This window comes from Solanum lycopersicum, chromosome 2 (genome assembly GCF_036512215.1).
Source record: "Solanum lycopersicum chromosome 2, SLM_r2.1".
Taxonomy (NCBI): domain Eukaryota; kingdom Viridiplantae; phylum Streptophyta; class Magnoliopsida; order Solanales; family Solanaceae; genus Solanum; species Solanum lycopersicum.
Genome location: NC_090801.1, coordinates 60,676,065 through 60,696,527, shown reverse-complemented (window position 1 = coordinate 60,696,527; position 20,463 = coordinate 60,676,065). Strand labels below are relative to the sequence as shown.

At 29.5% G+C, this 20,463-nt stretch overlaps 2 protein-coding genes across 2 annotated transcripts; one reads left to right on the top strand and one right to left on the bottom strand.

Annotated features, from left to right (window-relative positions):
- Positions 1–2,432: 2,432 nt before the first annotated feature.
- LOC101260787 (pectinesterase-like) lies at positions 2,433–4,517 on the bottom strand. The gene is made up of 2 exons (XM_010318313.4): positions 3,419–4,517; positions 2,433–3,293 (listed from the first exon to the last, which is right to left on the bottom strand). Exons 1-2 carry the CDS (start codon positions 4,371–4,373, stop codon positions 2,602–2,604), a joined length of 1,647 nt encoding a protein of 548 aa, XP_010316615.1. The 5' UTR covers positions 4,374–4,517; the 3' UTR covers positions 2,433–2,601.
- Positions 4,518–11,789: 7,272 nt separating this feature from the next.
- On the top strand, positions 11,790–13,827 carry LOC101260197 (pectinesterase). Its single transcript, XM_004232689.5, has 2 exons — positions 11,790–12,846; positions 12,972–13,827. Exons 1-2 carry the CDS (start codon positions 11,898–11,900, stop codon positions 13,661–13,663), a joined length of 1,641 nt encoding a protein of 546 aa, XP_004232737.2. The 5' UTR covers positions 11,790–11,897; the 3' UTR covers positions 13,664–13,827.
- The last annotated feature ends 6,636 nt before the right edge of the window (positions 13,828–20,463 follow it).

Below are 20,463 nucleotides of genomic sequence, written 5' to 3'. Positions count from 1 at the left end.
TTGGGTATGTAAATATTAGTGTTAATCTTCTATATTATATCTTAGTAATCAGTAAAAGGTTTTGAGTTTAAGATCTAACATCGATCGGCCCAACTCGTACGGGAGAAGTAGAATTACCTAATAGCTCAAAATCTTTCCATTTCAAATGTAATTTTTTACGGGTGTAATCGCACAATCAAAATAACCACCAAGAAATGTAGATCTTTTTTATATCATTACCATATGATATACATAAAATATATATTCTTTGATACAAACTATATATATATATATTTGTATATTCATATTTGGATAAATTACCTATATATACATCTTTTCTTTTCATAATCTCCATTATTCCCTACAATACACTACTTTAATTTATTTAATTTCATTAATTCCCTACTGATGTATTAAATTACAAAAATCCTATCAAAGCTGGGAATGATTGACTTTCGGATTCAAATAATAGCGCATAATGGCAGTACTCCTTCCCATTTCTTCTTTTATGATCTTCTCTACTTGAAATGCTAACCTGTAAGTGCGGAGAAGATACCCAAATGGAACGAATTTCCTTCAACAACATATCTAATATCTATATTTTTTTCGAATCATTAATACCCAACTTAGCCGCAATTGTTGAAATAAGATTCATGAACGAAATATTTTCACCAACCACTATCCCATCACTTTTGTATTGCTCGTACATAACATTACTATCCCATATTCCAGAATGTCGCAACAAGATCGAAATATTCATATTTGAAAAATCAGAATTGGACTTTCAGAGTTTGTTTTAAGCAGAATAGTGTTTTTTTTCTGATTTTGAATGACTATTTTAAAAATTTTAAATTGAATGAAGATTTAATGTAGTAATTTGGAAGCAGTTTTCACGGTGATTTGGTTTCAAAATTAACATAAATAAAGGGAAGGAAAATCATTAAATTAAATGATGATTTAATGTAGTAATTTTTGAAATAATTTTTAGGGTCAATTAGTTACAAGATTAAAATAAATCAATTGAAGGGAAATCAGTTACCCTTGATTTTAGCTATAACAGTTATATAGAAAAAAAATCGGTCATTTATATTCAAGTAACATTTCAGTTTTATAAAATATCCGAAATTCTTAAAAATAAGGATTTTTTTGGTAAATATTAATATTAGAGGGATAGAATGTAAGTATGTCATTTGCCTAATTTTTACTATTTATATTTAGCTAGAAAATGCGTTTTCTCTTTTGCTAGTATTAGCGTCTGGCCCATTGTTTTTGTACTCACCATATATAGTACAATGTGTCCAAGCCCAAATCACCATCCCATGGGGCCAACCTTGTGGATCTATATAATTTTCAATGTAAGAATCCAATATGTATATTGTTGTTTAGTATGTTATAAAATGCATTAGTTAAAATTAAGGAAGGGTAGAGATTCTCATACACTTCAAAGATGAAATCGACGGTTCCAATTATGTAACAAGCCTTGTAGAATTGACGTTATGTGTCCTGGTACGAATATATTTTGCAGCTGTTGATGTCAAAATGCAGATTTTGTGCTATAAAACTTTAACGCACGACTTCTTTTGTGATATTCGTTAAAAAGAAATGCATATAATTAAGGTTAAAAAGAAATGCATATAATTAAGGTTATGCATATTTCAGCAATTATTATACATTAACTTTCTTTCAATACCCACAATCTATCCGTAATATATACTCTCTTCGTCCACTTTTAAATTTAATGATTTACTTTTTTTAGAGTTAAACAATAAAAATTTTGACTTACATTTATTTTCCATCATATTAATAAATAAAAAATTGCATTTTATAGTACATTTTCTTATAAATTATTTAGTATCTAAAATGTTTTGTAATGTATTCTAATTTAACTTTAAAAATTAATCAAATTGACTTTAAAAGAACGCAATTTGTCAATTAAAAGCATATGAAGGGATTTTATAAATGTGTGTTGTCTTGTGGGTATTTTGTTTCCAATGCAACAACATGCAACACTCTCAATTAGAGAATCTAACCAAGATAAAATCTTACTCTAATTAATTGAGCTATTAAATTTTTATGTGCGGATGTATGATTATTGGGATAGTATGGCCTCTTCAATTAATGTTAGTATGTCATAAGTACCAAATTTTGTTTCCTTTCTTTGTCAGAACATCGTAATTTGTACATGGTAGACATATACTTGTACGACTCATTCTCAGATGGAGTATATTTGTAGGACACATTCTCAGATCACGTGACGTTGTAAAAAAATTGTACATTGTCCCAAAAAAATAAATTAAGGGGGGGATATTTACTGAATTATAAAGACAGTAATATGCCTTTTTTAAGATCTAGTTGGACAATAACAATAATATGCCATTTTTTTAAAAAAAAAATTAATATGATGCAATATCCACGGTGACTCAAAATCAATAACTGTAATGAAACCACCAACACACATAAAAAAGTCTCTTATATATAGGTTTAATTAAAATAATACCTGTCAAGTTTATTACTAATTTGATCAATTAGTGATGATTGATAGAATTCACACCGGAGAGCCACAGCTCATTTGTACATTATTAGAAACAACCTTAATTAAAATCAATAAATTAAACAAGTTTGTCAGAGTCCTTCAGTGTAAGCGACACCAGTAGATTTTAACCATGCTGCTCCCTGAATCAGCTGACCCACAGTGAACTTTGTGGCCTCGGATGTTGTTAAAGCTTTATGATAACCAGGCCAGTTTACTCTCTTACTAATTCCAGCACCAGCTCCTTTGTTCATGTACTCACCATAATACAATGTTTTCAATGCAAAATCACCGTCCCACTCTGACCAACCTGCTGGATCAATATGGTCTCCAATGTTGGACTGCATATACACGGTCCGTGAATACGCCTTCCATGGTCTGCCCAAATATGTCTTCACGGACCCTTTCACTGGCTCAAGGTCCGAACTAGGAATAATGTCACAATTTTGAATTGAAGTTCCTGTATTTTGGTTTGGATCTTCACGACCTTGGGCCGTAACCATGTTACTCTGTCCGCTCATGGGCTTTCGGGCTGCTAGTTTAGAGTTTTGGAACACAACTGCTGCGTTACCAAAGATAAAATCGACAGTGCCAGTGATGTAACAATCTCTGTAGAATTGACGGAGAGTGTGGGTATAGAGAGTGTCCTGGAATGCATCCATTTTGCAACGGTTGATAACGGACTGATCTGCTCCAACACGAAGGGCCACTGCTTGGTGCTTTTGTGGCCCTGCTGTGTTTTGGAATTGTATATCTTGGGCTATGAATCCATCCCCAACAGCAGCTGCATTTAACAAAGTATACAACTTCATCAATTTTTCAAAACACATCTTTATGTCAAAATCCAAGCCTCTTTGTTAGACCAAAAAAGATAAGTCAAAAGAGTATAGTGAGAAATGAGATATTTACCAACAGTTGCAGATTTGAAAGTTGTTGAGCCATCGATAACATTCAAGTTGCCAGTAATAATAGTTGCATCCATGCCATCACCCACAAGCATTAAATTCTTCTTAGTTTTCCCAATCTCAACATTTTCTTTATAAATTCCTTTTTTGACATAAATAACATATCGAGTCTTACTATTATCTGGAGCAGAAGCAACTGCTTCTTTTACGGTTTTGTATTTTCCACTGCCATCTTTAGCCACTACAACATTGGCTGCTATTGCATTTGCTGAAAGTTGCAAAAGTCTTCTATCATTAGCACTAACCCATGAGGGCAATCCATCACTAACTGTTGGTACAATATTCTTTTGTGGTGCAATTGCAACCATCAAGGCCAAGGAAGTCCTTGCTCTTGCTACTAAATCATTCAACATAGGCTCCATAATAGACCGGACCTGGCCATTTAGACCATCAATGCAAGTAACATGGTTCGTGAGGATGCTACTTAACCATGAATGAACATCAAAATGGGCTTGGGCCGTTAGGTTCCCAAGTCCCATCATGGAGTCCATTAATCTATCCCTTGACAAATCCATCAACTCTAAACAATCTTCTAGAGCTACTTGTTCCTGGCCATTATTGATCCGACCATTCACATTGCTCGCCAAATGGATCGTCTCGTGGATTTTTAACGATGATTTATGCAAAACCATCTGTAGCAAATCAACTGTTTTTGTATCCATCAGACCAGCAGGTGCAACCTCAGACAGCATGGCTAAGCAAGATGGCTGATCATGGGCCGTATCACAAACACGAGTTGTCAAGGAAATTGATGTACGATTGATGGCCCAGATTGAAATGAATCCAACTGAGCCCACAATAGCAGCTAAGGAGAGAAGCACATAGAGAGCTTTAGTAGAAGAGGAAGATTTTGTTTTGGGAGAATCTAACAATGGTTGAGAGGAATAATTAGTAGTCATGACTTAATTACTACCAAAGTGGAATGAGCTTGAAATTCGCTGTGAATATTGTTATTGCTAGTGGTGTTAAATAGACTAAAATATACCAGCACTAGTGTAAATTTCCATGATTGTTTCTTGTTTGCAACTTGCAAGGAAAAAGGTACACGTAAAGTAGCTAGCTAGTATTTAATAAAACTACTAATTTGAATTATTGACAAGGTGGGGAAGGGATTCACGATCGTAAAACTAATACATTTTTTTTTTTAATTTAATATGATGCACAAATGAGTCTGATTTTATTGGTAAATGTTTTTCACCAACACTAGTATGTGCTTGGTGAAACTGTAGCAACTGAAGTTTAATTTCCTTAAGATTCATAAGTGATCTCGATCGGGGAACTCTGTCATAACCTGAATAATCACTCCATTAACAAACAAACGAGTTCAGCGACAATAACATAATTATCGTTGCATTATTAATATCTAACGTCACAATAGTATGAGTATTTATAATTAGCAAGTCGTTAAATGCTTTAGTAACTATAATATTGTTATTAACTCAAATACTGAATAATCGATAAATGTTTATACGGTAATAATACTGTAAAAGGCACTAATTTATTTCTAGTGTCTGTTTAGTTTTAGTGAATTCATCTACTAATTTATATATGATCAATACCAATTATGAGAGTGAACTTAACCAAGTACCTTCCAGATATCTTTTTCTGTTTATGTTTATTTGAATTCATGTAATCTCTCTACTAAATTTTATTCTTTATCTATTTCAAATTGCGAATCAAATTTGATTAGGCGCGTTTAATCCGAATCAATTTATGTTAAACTATTATGTATGATTCGGTAAAATTTTATTTAACATGCCTGTTCACCTAGAAGCTTGCAACTATGAAAAAATCGTACTCTATCCATCAACTTTGTTTGATACTATACTTTTATTTGTGCGTTAACCAAATTGATATAATTGATTGGGCATAAATTTAAGGGTTTTTTTTAAAAAAAAAAAGGTGTGATCTAAAATAATTTCTTTGATATATGTGTGAATATAAATTATCAAATTAGAGGAGGATATAAAATTTAAAGTTAAGTTATTTTACTATATTAATCCTCGTAACTTTTATTATTTTTATACACGTGAGAGAATTAAATGGATCTCATAGGCCTTTAGAACATTGAAAAGTCAATTGAGGCAGTAAATGATCCAGCTTTAGGTTTATTAATCCTATAATAAAAACGGAGAGCATTATTATTATAGCTGAGGCAGTAAAGTTGCTAATTAGTCTCTAATTTATTTAAAGCTCTAGTTCACCATCTTTATTAGACATACGTCTATATATATATATATATATATATATATATATATATATATATATTAAAATCTACTTATATTTTTAAATAAATTTTTTATCTAATTACTATGACTTAAAAGTTTACTACTCCTTTAGTTTAAAAAGACTTGATCTTTTTTTCTTTTTAGTTTGTTTAAAAAAAAAAGATTTTTTTATTTTTTGGTAACATTTTAATTCAACTTTTCACGTGACATGTTTAAGCCCACAAGATTAAAAGACAATTTTGTACATTTGACATAACTTTAATTTAGGATCACAAAATTCAAAAATCTTCTTTATTTTCTTAAATTCCGTGATAAGTCAAATTAGATTATTCTTTGTAAACGGAGGGAGTATTATATATTGAAAAACATACACCTATATATATATATAATATTATTATTTTATTTTATTGTTATAAAATACATGAAAATAGGAAATAGAGACGAGCGTGATGTGGAGGCATAAAGTCATATATTTCAGATACATGTGTATGACGCTCCATATACATAGGAGAGAGGGGAGCGAAATGGAGAGTCAAATAGGCATACACATTAGATACATGCATATGTATGTGTTTGGTGATTCACATGTATTTGGTATCAAAGATTGGTGAGGGAGATAGGAGGAAGACGAATGAGATTTGTCTATGTATACCAAATAGACGATAGTACATGTGAATCCACTTTGATACATTATATCTAAAATAAATTGTAGCTAATTTTGACTTTATATATTCCTAAATATATAAATTGGGACGCACCAAACTTTAATAAAATTCACTAAATAAAGTATATCTAAATAATTTGATCCTAAACTAATGAAATTTTGCGTAAATTTCTAATTATGAAACTTATAATCTGTATAATGTGACCATGATCATCTGATGAAAGTACAGGCCTTTTCTTGAAACAAATAGCAATTCGATATAAAATTGTATTACTTAACTTCCTTTATTTTCAATTAAAAAAATCTTAAATTTCAATCATTTTAAGTGTGAAATCGTTTTTATTAAAAAATGCTTTAACTTAAATTTTTCGATGCAAATTAGATTTAACATTTACCAATTTTATAAGTAACATCCACTTGGATAATCATGTTATGGATATTATTGTTCTTCTAAATAAATATTAAATCTGCTGATAAAGTCCAAAACCATGGGCGTTGTTTAAGCAATTATTATTCTCTGTTTTGTAAAAGCCTATTGTGTTATTGACATTATTTAAATAGTAATATATGCAACATGCAGTAATTACATTTATGACTTTCTCTTTGGTCTTCGGAATTTTAGTGCGATAAAATCAAAATTATCCAAGAAAAAAACAATAATTATTATTCCAACAGTGTTTAAAGTTAGGAGAATTAAGAGCAGCCATCACAGTAGAAAATCTATCATCTATGGCCCTCGGATTCCTTCAATCAAGTATGCATAAACTAATTAACACTTCTAACGTAAAATGATAATTTTATTATTTTTCTTTAAAAAGCCAATAAAATTAATTCACACTACTTAGCTTTCAATTTGCTTCTCTGTGAAAAGAGGAGAGCTTCCAATACCGTCAATATTTAAACAATTTTTTATCTTTTTCATATCACTCTAGAGTCACTAGATTTATATTAGGTAACTCACGAACCCAATCACTTATTGTCATTACATATGAATTTTATATAGGAAACTTTCACATATAGCCATTTAAAAAGAAATTACTCTTTATAACTATAGTTCGATAACTATAATTTATAGCCACAAGTTATTTGGAGGAGAGAGGCTAGTGAGACTGGGAGAGAGAGGAGAGAGGCGAGAGAGAGGAGGAAAAGAGTAGGAGAAAGGTGAATTGTATATGTATATTGGTTAGATAATTGTATATTATACGTATGTAATTGTATATATGGCAAGAGAGATTGGGAGAGGGAGGAGAGGCGAGCGAGACTGGGAGAGAGAGGAGAGAGGCGAGCGAGATCGAGAGAGGGAGGAGAGATGCGAGCGGGAGAGGACAGAGAGTGGGAGAGAGGTGAATTGTATATGTATATAATTGTATATTATACATATACATTTGTATAAATGACAAGCGAGATTGGGAGAGAGAGGAGAGAGGCGAAAGAGATTGAGAGAGGCGAGCGAGAGAGGGCAGATAGATGAATTGTATATGTATATAGGTTAAAAAATTGTATATATTATACATATTTGTATATTCTAACGAATTATAGATATACAAATATAACTAATTATACAAACTCAAAGTCAACCCACATACTAAATGTATAATATTAGTTTTACTGGTAAAAATTGAAATATCAATCGATCTTGTTCCCGTCTTTATGAAATAGAAAGTTATGTTATTTTTTTTTTATAAGCCTTCGACTTTTCCAGCTAGTTTTTCTCTATAGACAGAGGAAGTAATATTTTACACCAATTTCACAGGTTGTCACAATGCAACTCCGTAATCTTAATTACTCTCCGTATCATATTTTATGGCATATTTTAAATTTTAAAATTCAAATAAATTTATTTTTAAACATAATTTTTAATATATTTTAAATTATTAATTATTATAAATAATAATATTTTTTACATAGCTAATAAATATCTAATTTTATTTTTAAAAAGTAAAAATTTTTATACATAATTTTTTTATCAAATTAAAATTATTTAATTTATAAAAAGTAAAAAATATCAAATAAATTGAGCCCGAAAGTAGTTTTTGGCTGATGCATTGATTAGGTTGGTAGGTAAGTAAATGAATGAATATATATAATTAATTGGTCAATCTCAAAGTCTCCACGTGATTGTTGTTTTCTATATACATAATACACTAATATATAAGTGGAAGTCATTGTTGTGATGTTAATTGGATAGGGAATCATCTTGTCGTTTAATTTAGGTCACTTTATAGTCGTATGAAAGCAGTGGAGGAGAGTGTCTAACGACGCCTTTTCGTTGCAAAATTATAACGTATATTTATTAATTTTTAAATAATTATATTTTTTTATTTTTAATATTTTCTTAATCGATAATTGAATTTTCAAATATTAACTTCATTAGATTAATTAAATTATCTATTTTATTCATGAAAGTTAGACTAAATTTTTTTCTAAACTTAAAATAACTTCCGTGTAAATGGAGTTTAATCATTTTATTGAACATATCCATCAATTATTAATTCCGTTTATTTTGATCAAACCCTAACACCAATTAAAGTTCACTCTTCCCTCTAGGAAAAAGAAAATTACTCCATCATATTTCCTCGATTGTTCTACTTTTCAAATTTGAAACTAATCACCTAAATTAAATCCTCTATTGGATACAAATTAATTCTCTATTTAAGCAAAATATTCTTTTGGAAAAACATGCTTTCTTGTCTTCACTACTAATAAATAATGCAACATGAATTACATTAGATTATTTCATTTTTTAAATTAAAAAAAAAACATGCATAAGTGGTTGTTTTTAGTGCTTAGCAACCCATTTAATTTAAGTGATCATGAAAACCAATATTTTAAATTGTTTTGACACTATTTACGAGTCGATGCTTGTCGTTAACGATGTAAATTATTTTTTTTACTATAGGGTATTAGATATGACAATATAAGCATTTGTCGCAACGATTAGTGTAAATAAAAATTTGTATACCATCATATATATATATATATATATATATATATATATATATATATATATTCATCAATTAAAGAAAAAAAAAACTTATTCCGTTTCTAACCTGTGTTAGTTTTGTGAAAAGAAAAACATGAACCAAAAATTGTATTCGCTGCTATATTTTTATGTGTAAAGAGGAAAAACTAATAATCAAACAATACTGCATATATAACATATGCTAGATTTTACGCAGAGATTATTTTTTTCTTATTTTTTAACGAAACAATGTATGATAGTATAATATATAAATTAGAAAAAATTCAATACTAATGTAATTTTTAAATATGAATTGGAACCTCCCAACGTATTCCTAAAATTTCAGAGACACTTATATGGATTCGGCTCCTCTCCATTTCTTTTCTCTCTATTTTCTCCAAGTTTCTATTTGGATTAATGACACGTGTCATAAGTTAAAATAAATGGTAAAGATTTAATTTTTTAAAATTAACCTCTAACCATGATTTAGTTAATAAATACATTATATATCAAATTTTAAAAATATTATAATCTCACAATCTTAACAAATTATTATCTTGTCCATAAATATAGAAAAGAAAAGTTTTCTTCCCATTACACTGATACTTGTATGTGTCAAGAATTCAAATTTAATGTACCTGTAGTATATAAAAATTATTATTAAACTAAGAGTGTATTTGATATGAAAAAAAATATTTTCCCAAGTGGATTTCTAACTTATTATATCATGGAACTAGAAATATTTTCTCAAAAATATTTTTTTAATGTTTGATTAGTGAATTGAAAAATACTTTTTAAAAAATATCTTTTATTTTTGACATAAAACTAAAAATTCTCTTAAAAATATAATTTCTGATCCAAAAATCAAACCTCAATAAATAACTTTATTTTAAGGTTTCTATAACATCTTAAAATACTAATTTGCAACTTGATAAAAATGATACTGACCTGCGCAAACATGTGTACGTAAAAGGAATGAAATTCATGTGCATCGCACGACAGAGCTTTCTATTGGACGTTATAATACTGTAGATCGGAGCAGAAATTTCTATTGGACTTTATAGTACTGTAGATTGAACTGGATAATTTCTATTGGTTAATATTATCCTTAGTTATCTATGATTAATGAAATACTAGTAATATTGACATACATGTAATTGCTTCAAGCTTTTTATATATATTTATTATATTATAAATAAAAGTCAACTATCAATCATTTTCATATTAATTTACCCACAGATTTAAAACCAATAGCACTACCTAATTCGCTGACAATTATATTTAACTGCTAGTATATCAATCAATGAGACTTTCAACGTGAATATTAATAACATTTATATAATTGATTTCTGTTGGTGTGATATTTTAATATTAATAAAAATATATATTATATGTCACATTATATATCATGTAATGTCTCTTGATAGACATTACATTTGTGCATCTTTACTCTCATCAATTGTGGAAGAAAATAATCATTAATTTTTAGTAACTTGTGTAACTATCAACTCTTCATTTCATCAATTATTCTATATTTTTGTCTTATGACTTATGTAACATTTGAGCCATTCATTTGGCAAATTTACTATCTCCTATTCATTGCAAGGAAGAATTCATCACCTACAAATAATGTAGTCTTCATTTGTGTTGAGATAGGAGAAGAAAGAAGAGAAATACAAGAAAATGTAGAGTGAAAAAGATGAGTAGTATTATATTGAGGTTAGTGTAGTAAAAGAAAAAGTTGAGACATAGAAAATATTCTAAGTCCTCAACTATATTCACTGTTCAAAAGAGAGTATTATATGTTGAAGGAAGGTGTTCTTTTGTGGAGCTTTGTACTCTTCAACTAATCCGGAGTTGTTTGAGATATACATTGTTGTTGGATTGTTGTATCCTGGAGGGGACAAGTCAAGAGTTATATTGCTGGATCGGTGTAAATTATGCCGCAGTAGACTTGAATTTTCTTAAAGAGCGAGATATCCGTGCCTTAGCCTTAAGATTTGTTTATGCATATTTCTTCATCTTATTATCAATTGTAGTCTTGCAATTTTATTATTTTTTTCACTCACAATTTCTTCTACTTCTCAATTGATAATATAATCATTCTTATTTTAAATTATTTTTTATGAGATATAAAACTCCAAATATGTCAAATTTGTTCTAATAATTCCTTCATTTTCATGAAAAGGTTATTTTTTTCTACAAATAGTATTCAATATTGATTAAAAAATAATAACTTATAAGCTATTATTATTAAAAATGAGGCCCCTTAAATTTAGAAGCCTAACACACATATTTTTTTTAACAATATTGAACCACATCGCATATAAACTTGTGTTTCGCCATGAAAAGGAAACACCATACATTAATAATAATATAATACCTGAATCTTTCCATACCATCTAATAAAGTAAATTAAAGTAGCTTTATTAAATAATAGTGTTTTGATTTAATTAATTATGTTAAAATAGTACGGAACATTATTGGTGTTTTTTGAGCCTATATAATAAGACGAGAAATGAGAAGAAGCATAGCAAACTGAAGCCTCACTCCATATTTTCACAAAGTCATGGCTACTTCCTCTCAACCATTGTTAGATTCTCCCAAAACAAAATCCTCCTCTTCTACTAAAGCTCTCTATGTGCTTCTCTCCTTAGCTGCTATTGTGGGCTCAGTTGGATTCATTTCAATCTGGGCCATCAATCGTACATCAATTTCCTTGACAACTCGTGTTTGTGATACGGCCCATGATCAGCCATCTTGCTTAGCCATGCTGTCTGAGGTTGCACCTGCTGGTCTGATGGATATAAAAACAGTTGATTTGCTACAGATGGTTTTGCATAAATCATCGTTAAAAATCCACGAGACGATCCACTTGGCAAGCAATGTGAATGGTCGGATCAATAATGGCCAGGAACAAGTAGCTCTAAAAGATTGTTTAGAGTTGATGGATTTGTCAAGGGATAGATTAATGGACTCCATGGTGGGACTTGGGAACCTAACGGTCCAAGCCCATTTTGATGTTCATTCATGGCTAAGTAGCATTCTCACCAACCATGTTACTTGCATAGATGGCCTAAATGGCCAGGTCCGGTCTATTATGGAGCCTATGTTGAATGATTTGGTAGCAAGAGCAAGGACTTCCTTGGCCTTGATGGTTGCAATTGCACCACAAAAGAATATTGTACCAACAGTTAGTGATGGATTGCCCTCATGGGTTAGTGCTAATGATAGAAGACTTTTGCAACTTTCAGCAAATGCAATAGCAGCCAATGTTGTAGTGGCTAAAGATGGCAGTGGAAAATACAAAACCGTAAAAGAAGCAGTTGCTTCTGCTCCAGATAATAGTAAGACTCGATATGTTATTTATGTCAAAAAAGGAACTTATAAAGAAAATGTTGAGATTGGGAAAAAGAAGAAGAATATAATGCTTGTGGGTGATGGCATGGATGCAACTATTATCACTGGAAACTTGAATGTTATTGATGGCTCAACAACTTTCAAATCTGCAACTGTTGGTAAATATCTCATTTCTCACTATACTCTTTTGACTTATCTTTTTTGGTCTGACAAAGAGGCTTGGATTTTGACATGAAGATGTGTTTTGAAAAATTGATGAAGTTGTTTACTTTGTTAAATGCAGCTGCTGTTGGGGATGGATTCATAGCCCAAGATATACAATTCCAAAACACAGCAGGGCCACAAAAGCACCAAGCAGTGGCCCTTCGTGTTGGAGCAGATCAGTCCGTTATCAACCGTTGCAAAATGGATGCATTCCAGGACACTCTCTATACCCACACTCTCCGTCAATTCTACAGAGATTGTTACATCACTGGCACTGTCGATTTTATCTTTGGTAACGCAGCAGTTGTGTTCCAAAACTCTAAACTGGCAGCCCGAAAGCCCATGAGCGGACAGAAAAACATGGTTACAGCACAAGGTCGTGAAGATCCAAACCAAAATACAGGAACTTCAATCCAGAATTGCGACATTATTCCTAGCTCGGACCTTGCACCAGTAAAACGGTCGGTGAAGACATATTTGGGCAGACCATGGAAAGCGTATTCACGGACCGTGTATATGCAGTCCAACATTGGAGACCATATTGATCCAGCAGGTTGGTCAGAATGGAGCGGTGATTTTGCATTGAAAACATTGTATTATGGTGAGTACATGAACAGAGGAGCTGGTGCTGGAACTAGTAAGAGAGTGAACTGGCCTGGTTATCATAAAGCCTTGACTAAATCAGAGGCCGCGAAATTCACTGTGGGTCAGCTGATTCAAGGAGCAGCATGGTTAAAATCTACTGGTGTCGCTTACACTGATGGGTTGTGAGGAACTTGTTTGATTTAAAATATGTATTGCTAGTGAAGTTTTAGTATGTTTTGGTTGCTTTTTTTTGTATGCTTGTTCTGTGATGATAATAATAATATGCTGCTTTGTTGTGGTACTGATGACTGAACCAGGCCACAATACGAAGGCATAAATTAAATTTTTTAGACTTGCATGTACTAACTAATAGCGACTGCAAATTGAATAAATGTTGCTCAATATTACAAAGCAATCAGCATAATGCAATTTCATCTGATGGTACTATCCTTAGTTGAGGCGAAATATGTCATTCTGCGATAATGCAATTTCGAGGAAAACGTTTAGACTTACTAAAAGCAATTCATCATTAAGTTTTACTTAGACACCATCATTATTAAAAATAAGGCCTAATCATTCGATGGTCACCTAAATTTGTTACAAAATTTTACTTAGATACTTTAATTAGATTTTACCCATTTTACACATAACGATTTAAATAAATACTTGTCACATATATGTCAAAAATAATTTTTAATTAATGAATTTTTTATGTAGAAAAAGGACAATCACTCATGAATTTTTTATGTAGAAAAAGGACAATCACTCATGAATTTTTTATGTAGAAAAAGGACAATCACTCAAATGACATTTGTTATTTTTAAAGCCTAAAAAATTAAAAAAAACAGTCTTATCATATATATCATCTTCTCCAGCTTCCCTCTCCCAAAGCCCACCCCCACCCCCACCCCCACCCGATTCCCTAACCATCTTCCTCATCAGCCCCACCACCAGAACTCCCTTGTCTCCATTACCCAACTCGTTTTCTTGGTGAAATTCTTTCTTTCAAATTTATGATTAGTTCTTCATTTAAGACACAATACTCTTTTCTTTAATCTTTTTCAATTGTTTTTCTCTACTATAATGTTGGTTGTATTTGTTTTAACTAATTAACACCGTCATATCTACTTTTTCATGGAAGGAGTTCAAGTTTTGGGAGATGATACTTAAAAAATGAAGAAAAGGACGAAAAAATAAAATAAAAAAGAATTAAATAAGCTTTTCACACACTGGTAGTGAGTGTATTTCACTCACTATGTCATTTTAGCAAAAAGTATCAAACTGACACAACGAGACATGACATGAAGTGTCTAAAATGAACAAAATTTAGTTAAAATATTTAAGTGAAAATTTATGCCAACTTTAGATGATTATTGATGTATTACTCTAAAAAAAATTATTGAACATTCTGTTAGGTTTTAATATATCTTGATATGAAATACGAGGTGGAAAAAAAAAACTTCACCCGGTGGAGTACTTAACATTTACCAATTTTATAACTTCCACTCGGATAAAATCATGTTATGATATGTTCTTCTAAATAAATATTAAAGCTGCAGATAAAGTCCCAAACTATCCAAGAAAAAAACAATACTTTATTATTATTCCCATAGTGTTTAAAGTTGGGAGAATTAAGAGCAGCCATCACAGTAGAAAATCTATCATCTATGGCGGGATTTTAACCAAACTAAGTCCTTATATAAAGTTATTCACCAAAATAATATATTTTTCTAAAATTTTACAAAACTAGTATAAACGTATTCTACAGTAACGTTTTAGGATATATTTTATTTTTTAAAAGTTGATGGCGTCAGATTGATGTACGTTACTCACAGTAACGTTTTAGGAGTAAAACGTTACAGAAAATAACGTTTTAAAAGTAAAACGTTACTTACACTAACGTATATCAATCTAATGTTGTTAGTTTTTTTTAAAAATAAAATATACCCTAAAACGTTACCATGAAATACGTTTATATTAATTTTGTAAAATTTTAGAAAAATATATTACTTTGATAAATTATTTTATATAATGACTTAGTTTGGTTAAATATTCCATCTATAGCCCTCGGATTCCTTCAATCAAGTATACATAAACCCATTAATACTTTCATTTATTATGACTAACATAGGAACTCGATATATCTATTATTTTCCTTACAGAAAATCTATAAAATTAATTCACATTACTTAGATTTCAATATGCATCTTTGTGAAAAGAGGAGAGCTTCCAATACTGTGAATATTAAAACAATTTTATCTTCTTTCATATTAGAATGTCTCTAGGGTCACTAGATTTATATTAGGAATTACAAAACCCATCACTTATCATCATTACATTTAAATTTTATATTAAGTTCTAGCAGGTAGAGGAAACTAAAAGGGTAAAAAAATTTAACAAATGTTGCAGGGGCAAATCAAAATGCTGCATGCTTCTATTAACTTTTTTAATGAAAAAGAAATCGCTGCAGCGATTTCAATTTTAAATCATTTTTTAAAAAAAACGCTGCACTCGTAGCAATATTAAAATAAAATTATCAGAACAAAATCATTCCGTCAGGAGTGATTTTGCTCTTTTGGTTAAAAAAAAATTGATATGCCCTTTCGAAGTTTTTGACAATTTTTTTGCCCTTTTATCTCCGGACTCTCTATTTCATTATGAATAAAAAAAATATTTTAAAATTAAATAAATTATTTTTTAATTATAGTAAAATGATATTCTTTTAGACGGATATTTAACACAGATTGTCACAACGCAAATTTGAAACTTAAATTTAGATATTTGGTGTTTTCTGTTTAAACACGCGTTCGTTTTTTCAATATATATATATATATATATATAGGTAGATAGATAAATTAAATTGCTGTATTAAATTTGATGTCCAATCACATAAACTGGGATTGTTTATTGATAGCAGGAACTAGTCGATAATCTTATTTTCTTCTTGCTGATGCATTGATGAGGTTGGTAGGTAAGCAATATATATCAATATATATCAAATTGCCCACGTGACTTTTTTTTTTCTTATTCATTATAACTATATAAAAGAGGAAGTCATTGTTGTGATGTCTATCATGGATAGGAATGATCTTGTCGTTTATTTTAGGCTACTTTCTAAAAATAGATATTTTATAGTCGTTCACGTTCCATATGTCTAGTGCGTTAGTTATCCAATTTATTTATAAAAGTTAATAAGTTAGTTATCCAATTTATTCATAAAAGTTAATAAGTGATTTTCTTTTTTCTAAATCTATAAACTTAAGTGTAACTAAACCATTTTTCTTTTTAATTTTATTGGACGAATTAATGATAAATTCATTATTAACTCTGCTTATTTTGATGACACTCTTAACACCAATTAAAGTTCAATCATATTCCTCGTACCACTTTTCAAATTTGGAATTGATCGCCTAAAATAAATCATATATTCCGTACAAATTTATTTTCTGCTAAAGCAAAGTATTCTTTTGGAAGAGCATGTTTTCTTGTCGCCATTATTGATAGAAAAAAATAATGCAACATGAATCACTTTAGTTTTCATTTATTAGATCTTTTAAAAAAAAAACATGCATGAGAGGTCGTTTTTAGTGCCCAACAACCCATTTAAGTGATCATGAAAGCCACCAATTAAGGGAATATTTATAGATATATCGTAAACCGAGTAATTCTTTAAAATTATTTTGACACTATTTAAGAACAAGTTGATGTTTGTGGGTTAACAATGTAAATTATTTATATATTATTATATATATTGAATTTACATTACAATAATAAGTAATTCGTCGTATTAAATATGTTAATATAAAAAATAAAGTATTAAAGGTATTAAAAAAACTGAAAATCTCTCTTTTTCTTAATTTTGATGTAACCCAAAGACTTTCTGACAAGCGTTTGTCGCAATAGACAATAAATAATGGAGAGGAGTTAAATTCGTTCCATTATTAATTCTCTCCTTTTCCCTAAGTAAACATTTGGACGAAAGTCATGTGTCATATTTAAAAGGGAAAAGGCTCAAATATGTTATCGAATTTTTAAAAAAAGTTCATTTATGTCATTCGTTAAAGTTTGACTTATTTATGTAATTATTGTTAAATAAAAAGCTCATATATGCCATTTTTGTAACTCCGATTTTGTAAAACCACTTTTTACATACCAAACAAGGTTTAGAACTTTTCTATTGGTGTTTTTGAATCAAATGTATACTTTTTGCTTTTACATCACTGCTAAGAACACATAAGAACATTAACAAATCCCAAATTTCAATTTATTTAATTTTTCACGAATCGCCTCAAAAAATTTCAAGAGTAGTTTCACTACGAGCAAGATATCAAAACTCAATTTCTTTTGAGCTCGAATTCAACATAACTCCACAAGACCCAATTGAAATTTCTTCAAAGTTTCAAAACTTCAACATTCTTTAATTGTAGATTCTCCACAACTTCAAATCATTTGAAATTTTGAACATAAACTCAAAAAATACTAGTCAACAAAGATCTAATATAAAAACTACAAAAACAAGAATCAAAGAAAAATTTGAAATTTTGGGACTAATTTTCGTTTTCTTGGAATATATTTTTTAAATATGGGTGAATTTTTTGAACTCTGCAGATGATGTCAGATTTTATTTTTTTTAAAAAAAGAATTAATGAAGTAGCCGAAATTTTAGATGATTTCGTGAAGAATTGAAGATGTTGAAAATTTGGGAGTTATTTATGTTCTTCATGTGTTCTTGATATTTTTAAAGAAAAACAAACAAAAAGTATACATTTGATCCAAAAACGCCCACGCAAAAGTATTAAACCTTGTTTGGTGTGTAAAAAATGGTTTTGCAAAATCGGAGTTAAAAAAATGGCATGAATGAACCTTTTATTTAACAACAGTGGCATAAATGAGCCAAACTTCTAACGAATGACATAAATGAGCCTTTTCTAAAAATTCGATGACATATTTGAGTTTTTTCCCTATTTAAAAACTAAAGATAGAGATTTAAGTATGACACATGACTTTCATTTATAAATTTCCACCTTTAATTTTTAAGTATGACACATGACTTTTATCAAAATGTGTACTGAGAAAAATTAAAAAAATAAGTACCAGAGGTACTTAAAAAACTTCACATTATACAACACAACCCAACCAATTTCAAAAACAAAAACAAATATTATTCCATATTTATGATTCTAAAACAACAATAACACCTCTAATCTAATTAGATAAATGAAGTCAAAGAGTAATGATGTGTACTTAAACAAATTCTTATAATGTGAAAGTGAAAAACCTTTTTCAATAGACCATGATCGACTCAAGTTTTGGGATTGTTTAGTTGTTTCTAGAGTATGCAAATTTGGTACTCCTTCTTATTAAAGAGTTGTTCCTTCTTGACTTGACATATATTTAAGAAATACTAATAGAAAAAGAAAATGTTACTGTATTATCTTTTGAATATGTTAAATTTAATACTTTAAAAATATATATATTAGATGTTGAGTGACATTTAATAGAATGGTAAAACAAGCATAAAAAGGTAAATTATCTCTTGATTTATTGAACTAGAAAAATATTATTGAATAATTATTTTTAATATGATAGACAAGTAAATATGAACAAAGAGATAATATAAAAATTTATACATCTTCGTAATTATACAGACATTAACTATCCAGAGATTAGAAATATTAATTATTCGATCTTTCTACTACTACATGAGATAATACGTAGACATTCCTTCATTACTTATAATGTATTAGTTATCAGAAAAAGAAAAACATGAACCAATCATTATATTTCCTTCGTTTTAAAAGAAATGACTATGTTTGACTTGTTATGGAATCTAAGAAAAGAATGAAGACTTTTTAATATTGTAGTTTTTAATTAAAATTATCTCAAATATATCAAAACATCTTTAATCTTATGACCTTAAACATATCACGTAAAACATTAAAGTTAAAAGATTGCATTAATTCTTTTGATTAATTTGCTAAGGTGAACAAATAAAAAGACCAGTTATATATATAGTATATCAATCAAACAAAAGGAATAAAGACAGACAGGTCATTAAAATATCCAAGTTGAAGTTTATTATAAAAGGAAAGAACTGTTATGGATATTGCTCTCTTTTAACTAGAAAAAATTTGTTAAAATACATGGCTATATAGATGATGGTTTGGTCAAATTGATTCTGGTTTTTAATTTCTATATGCTTTAAACAAATGACTCTTTAATGTTTTAAGGGCCAATTGGATCCAATTTAAATATCTTATCTTTGAGCAATAATTCTACTCAACTTATTAGTATAGTTTTACGTAGCTGTTATACTATTACACCGACACTTTATTATGATTTTAAAAAAACAACAACAAGATTTGAGCTTTCTAAATGCTAAGTACTGTGTATGTGTGGAGAAATAATATTTAGTAGGCGCTTGATCATGCGATATATGGTATCGTGAGATAGAATCAGCATTTAGATATGTAATTTCACGCTGATTTCATCTTATGATTTCAAATATGTACTCGTGATATAAAAAGATTATTATATATTCATCTTTAAATATTACTTTCTAACCTGATATAAATTGATTACAACCTGCTATTTATCGGCTAGCATGAGTAATAGTATTTTCAGATAGAGCTTTTCTGTGGGATGTTTTCAGTACTTTTAAGGCTTGAGCGAAAGCTTTTCAACTTATATATACATTATAATATATCCTTTCCCTCCAAAAAAAGAAAAAAAAAAGGAAAGCTTTTCAACTGGTTAATATAGCATCCTTATTTGCCAAACAATTAATGAAATAGTAGTATTGATATACATGTAAAGGATTGAATTCTAAACAATATAACGATATTCTTAGTTCAAGCTATTTATATTTTACTAAGTCTTCGTTGTCGATCATTTCCGTATCAATCTACCCACACATCTAAGACCGTTTGCACTCTACTTCATTATATTTAACTGCTAATATACCTATCGATGAGTTAAATTGAAAT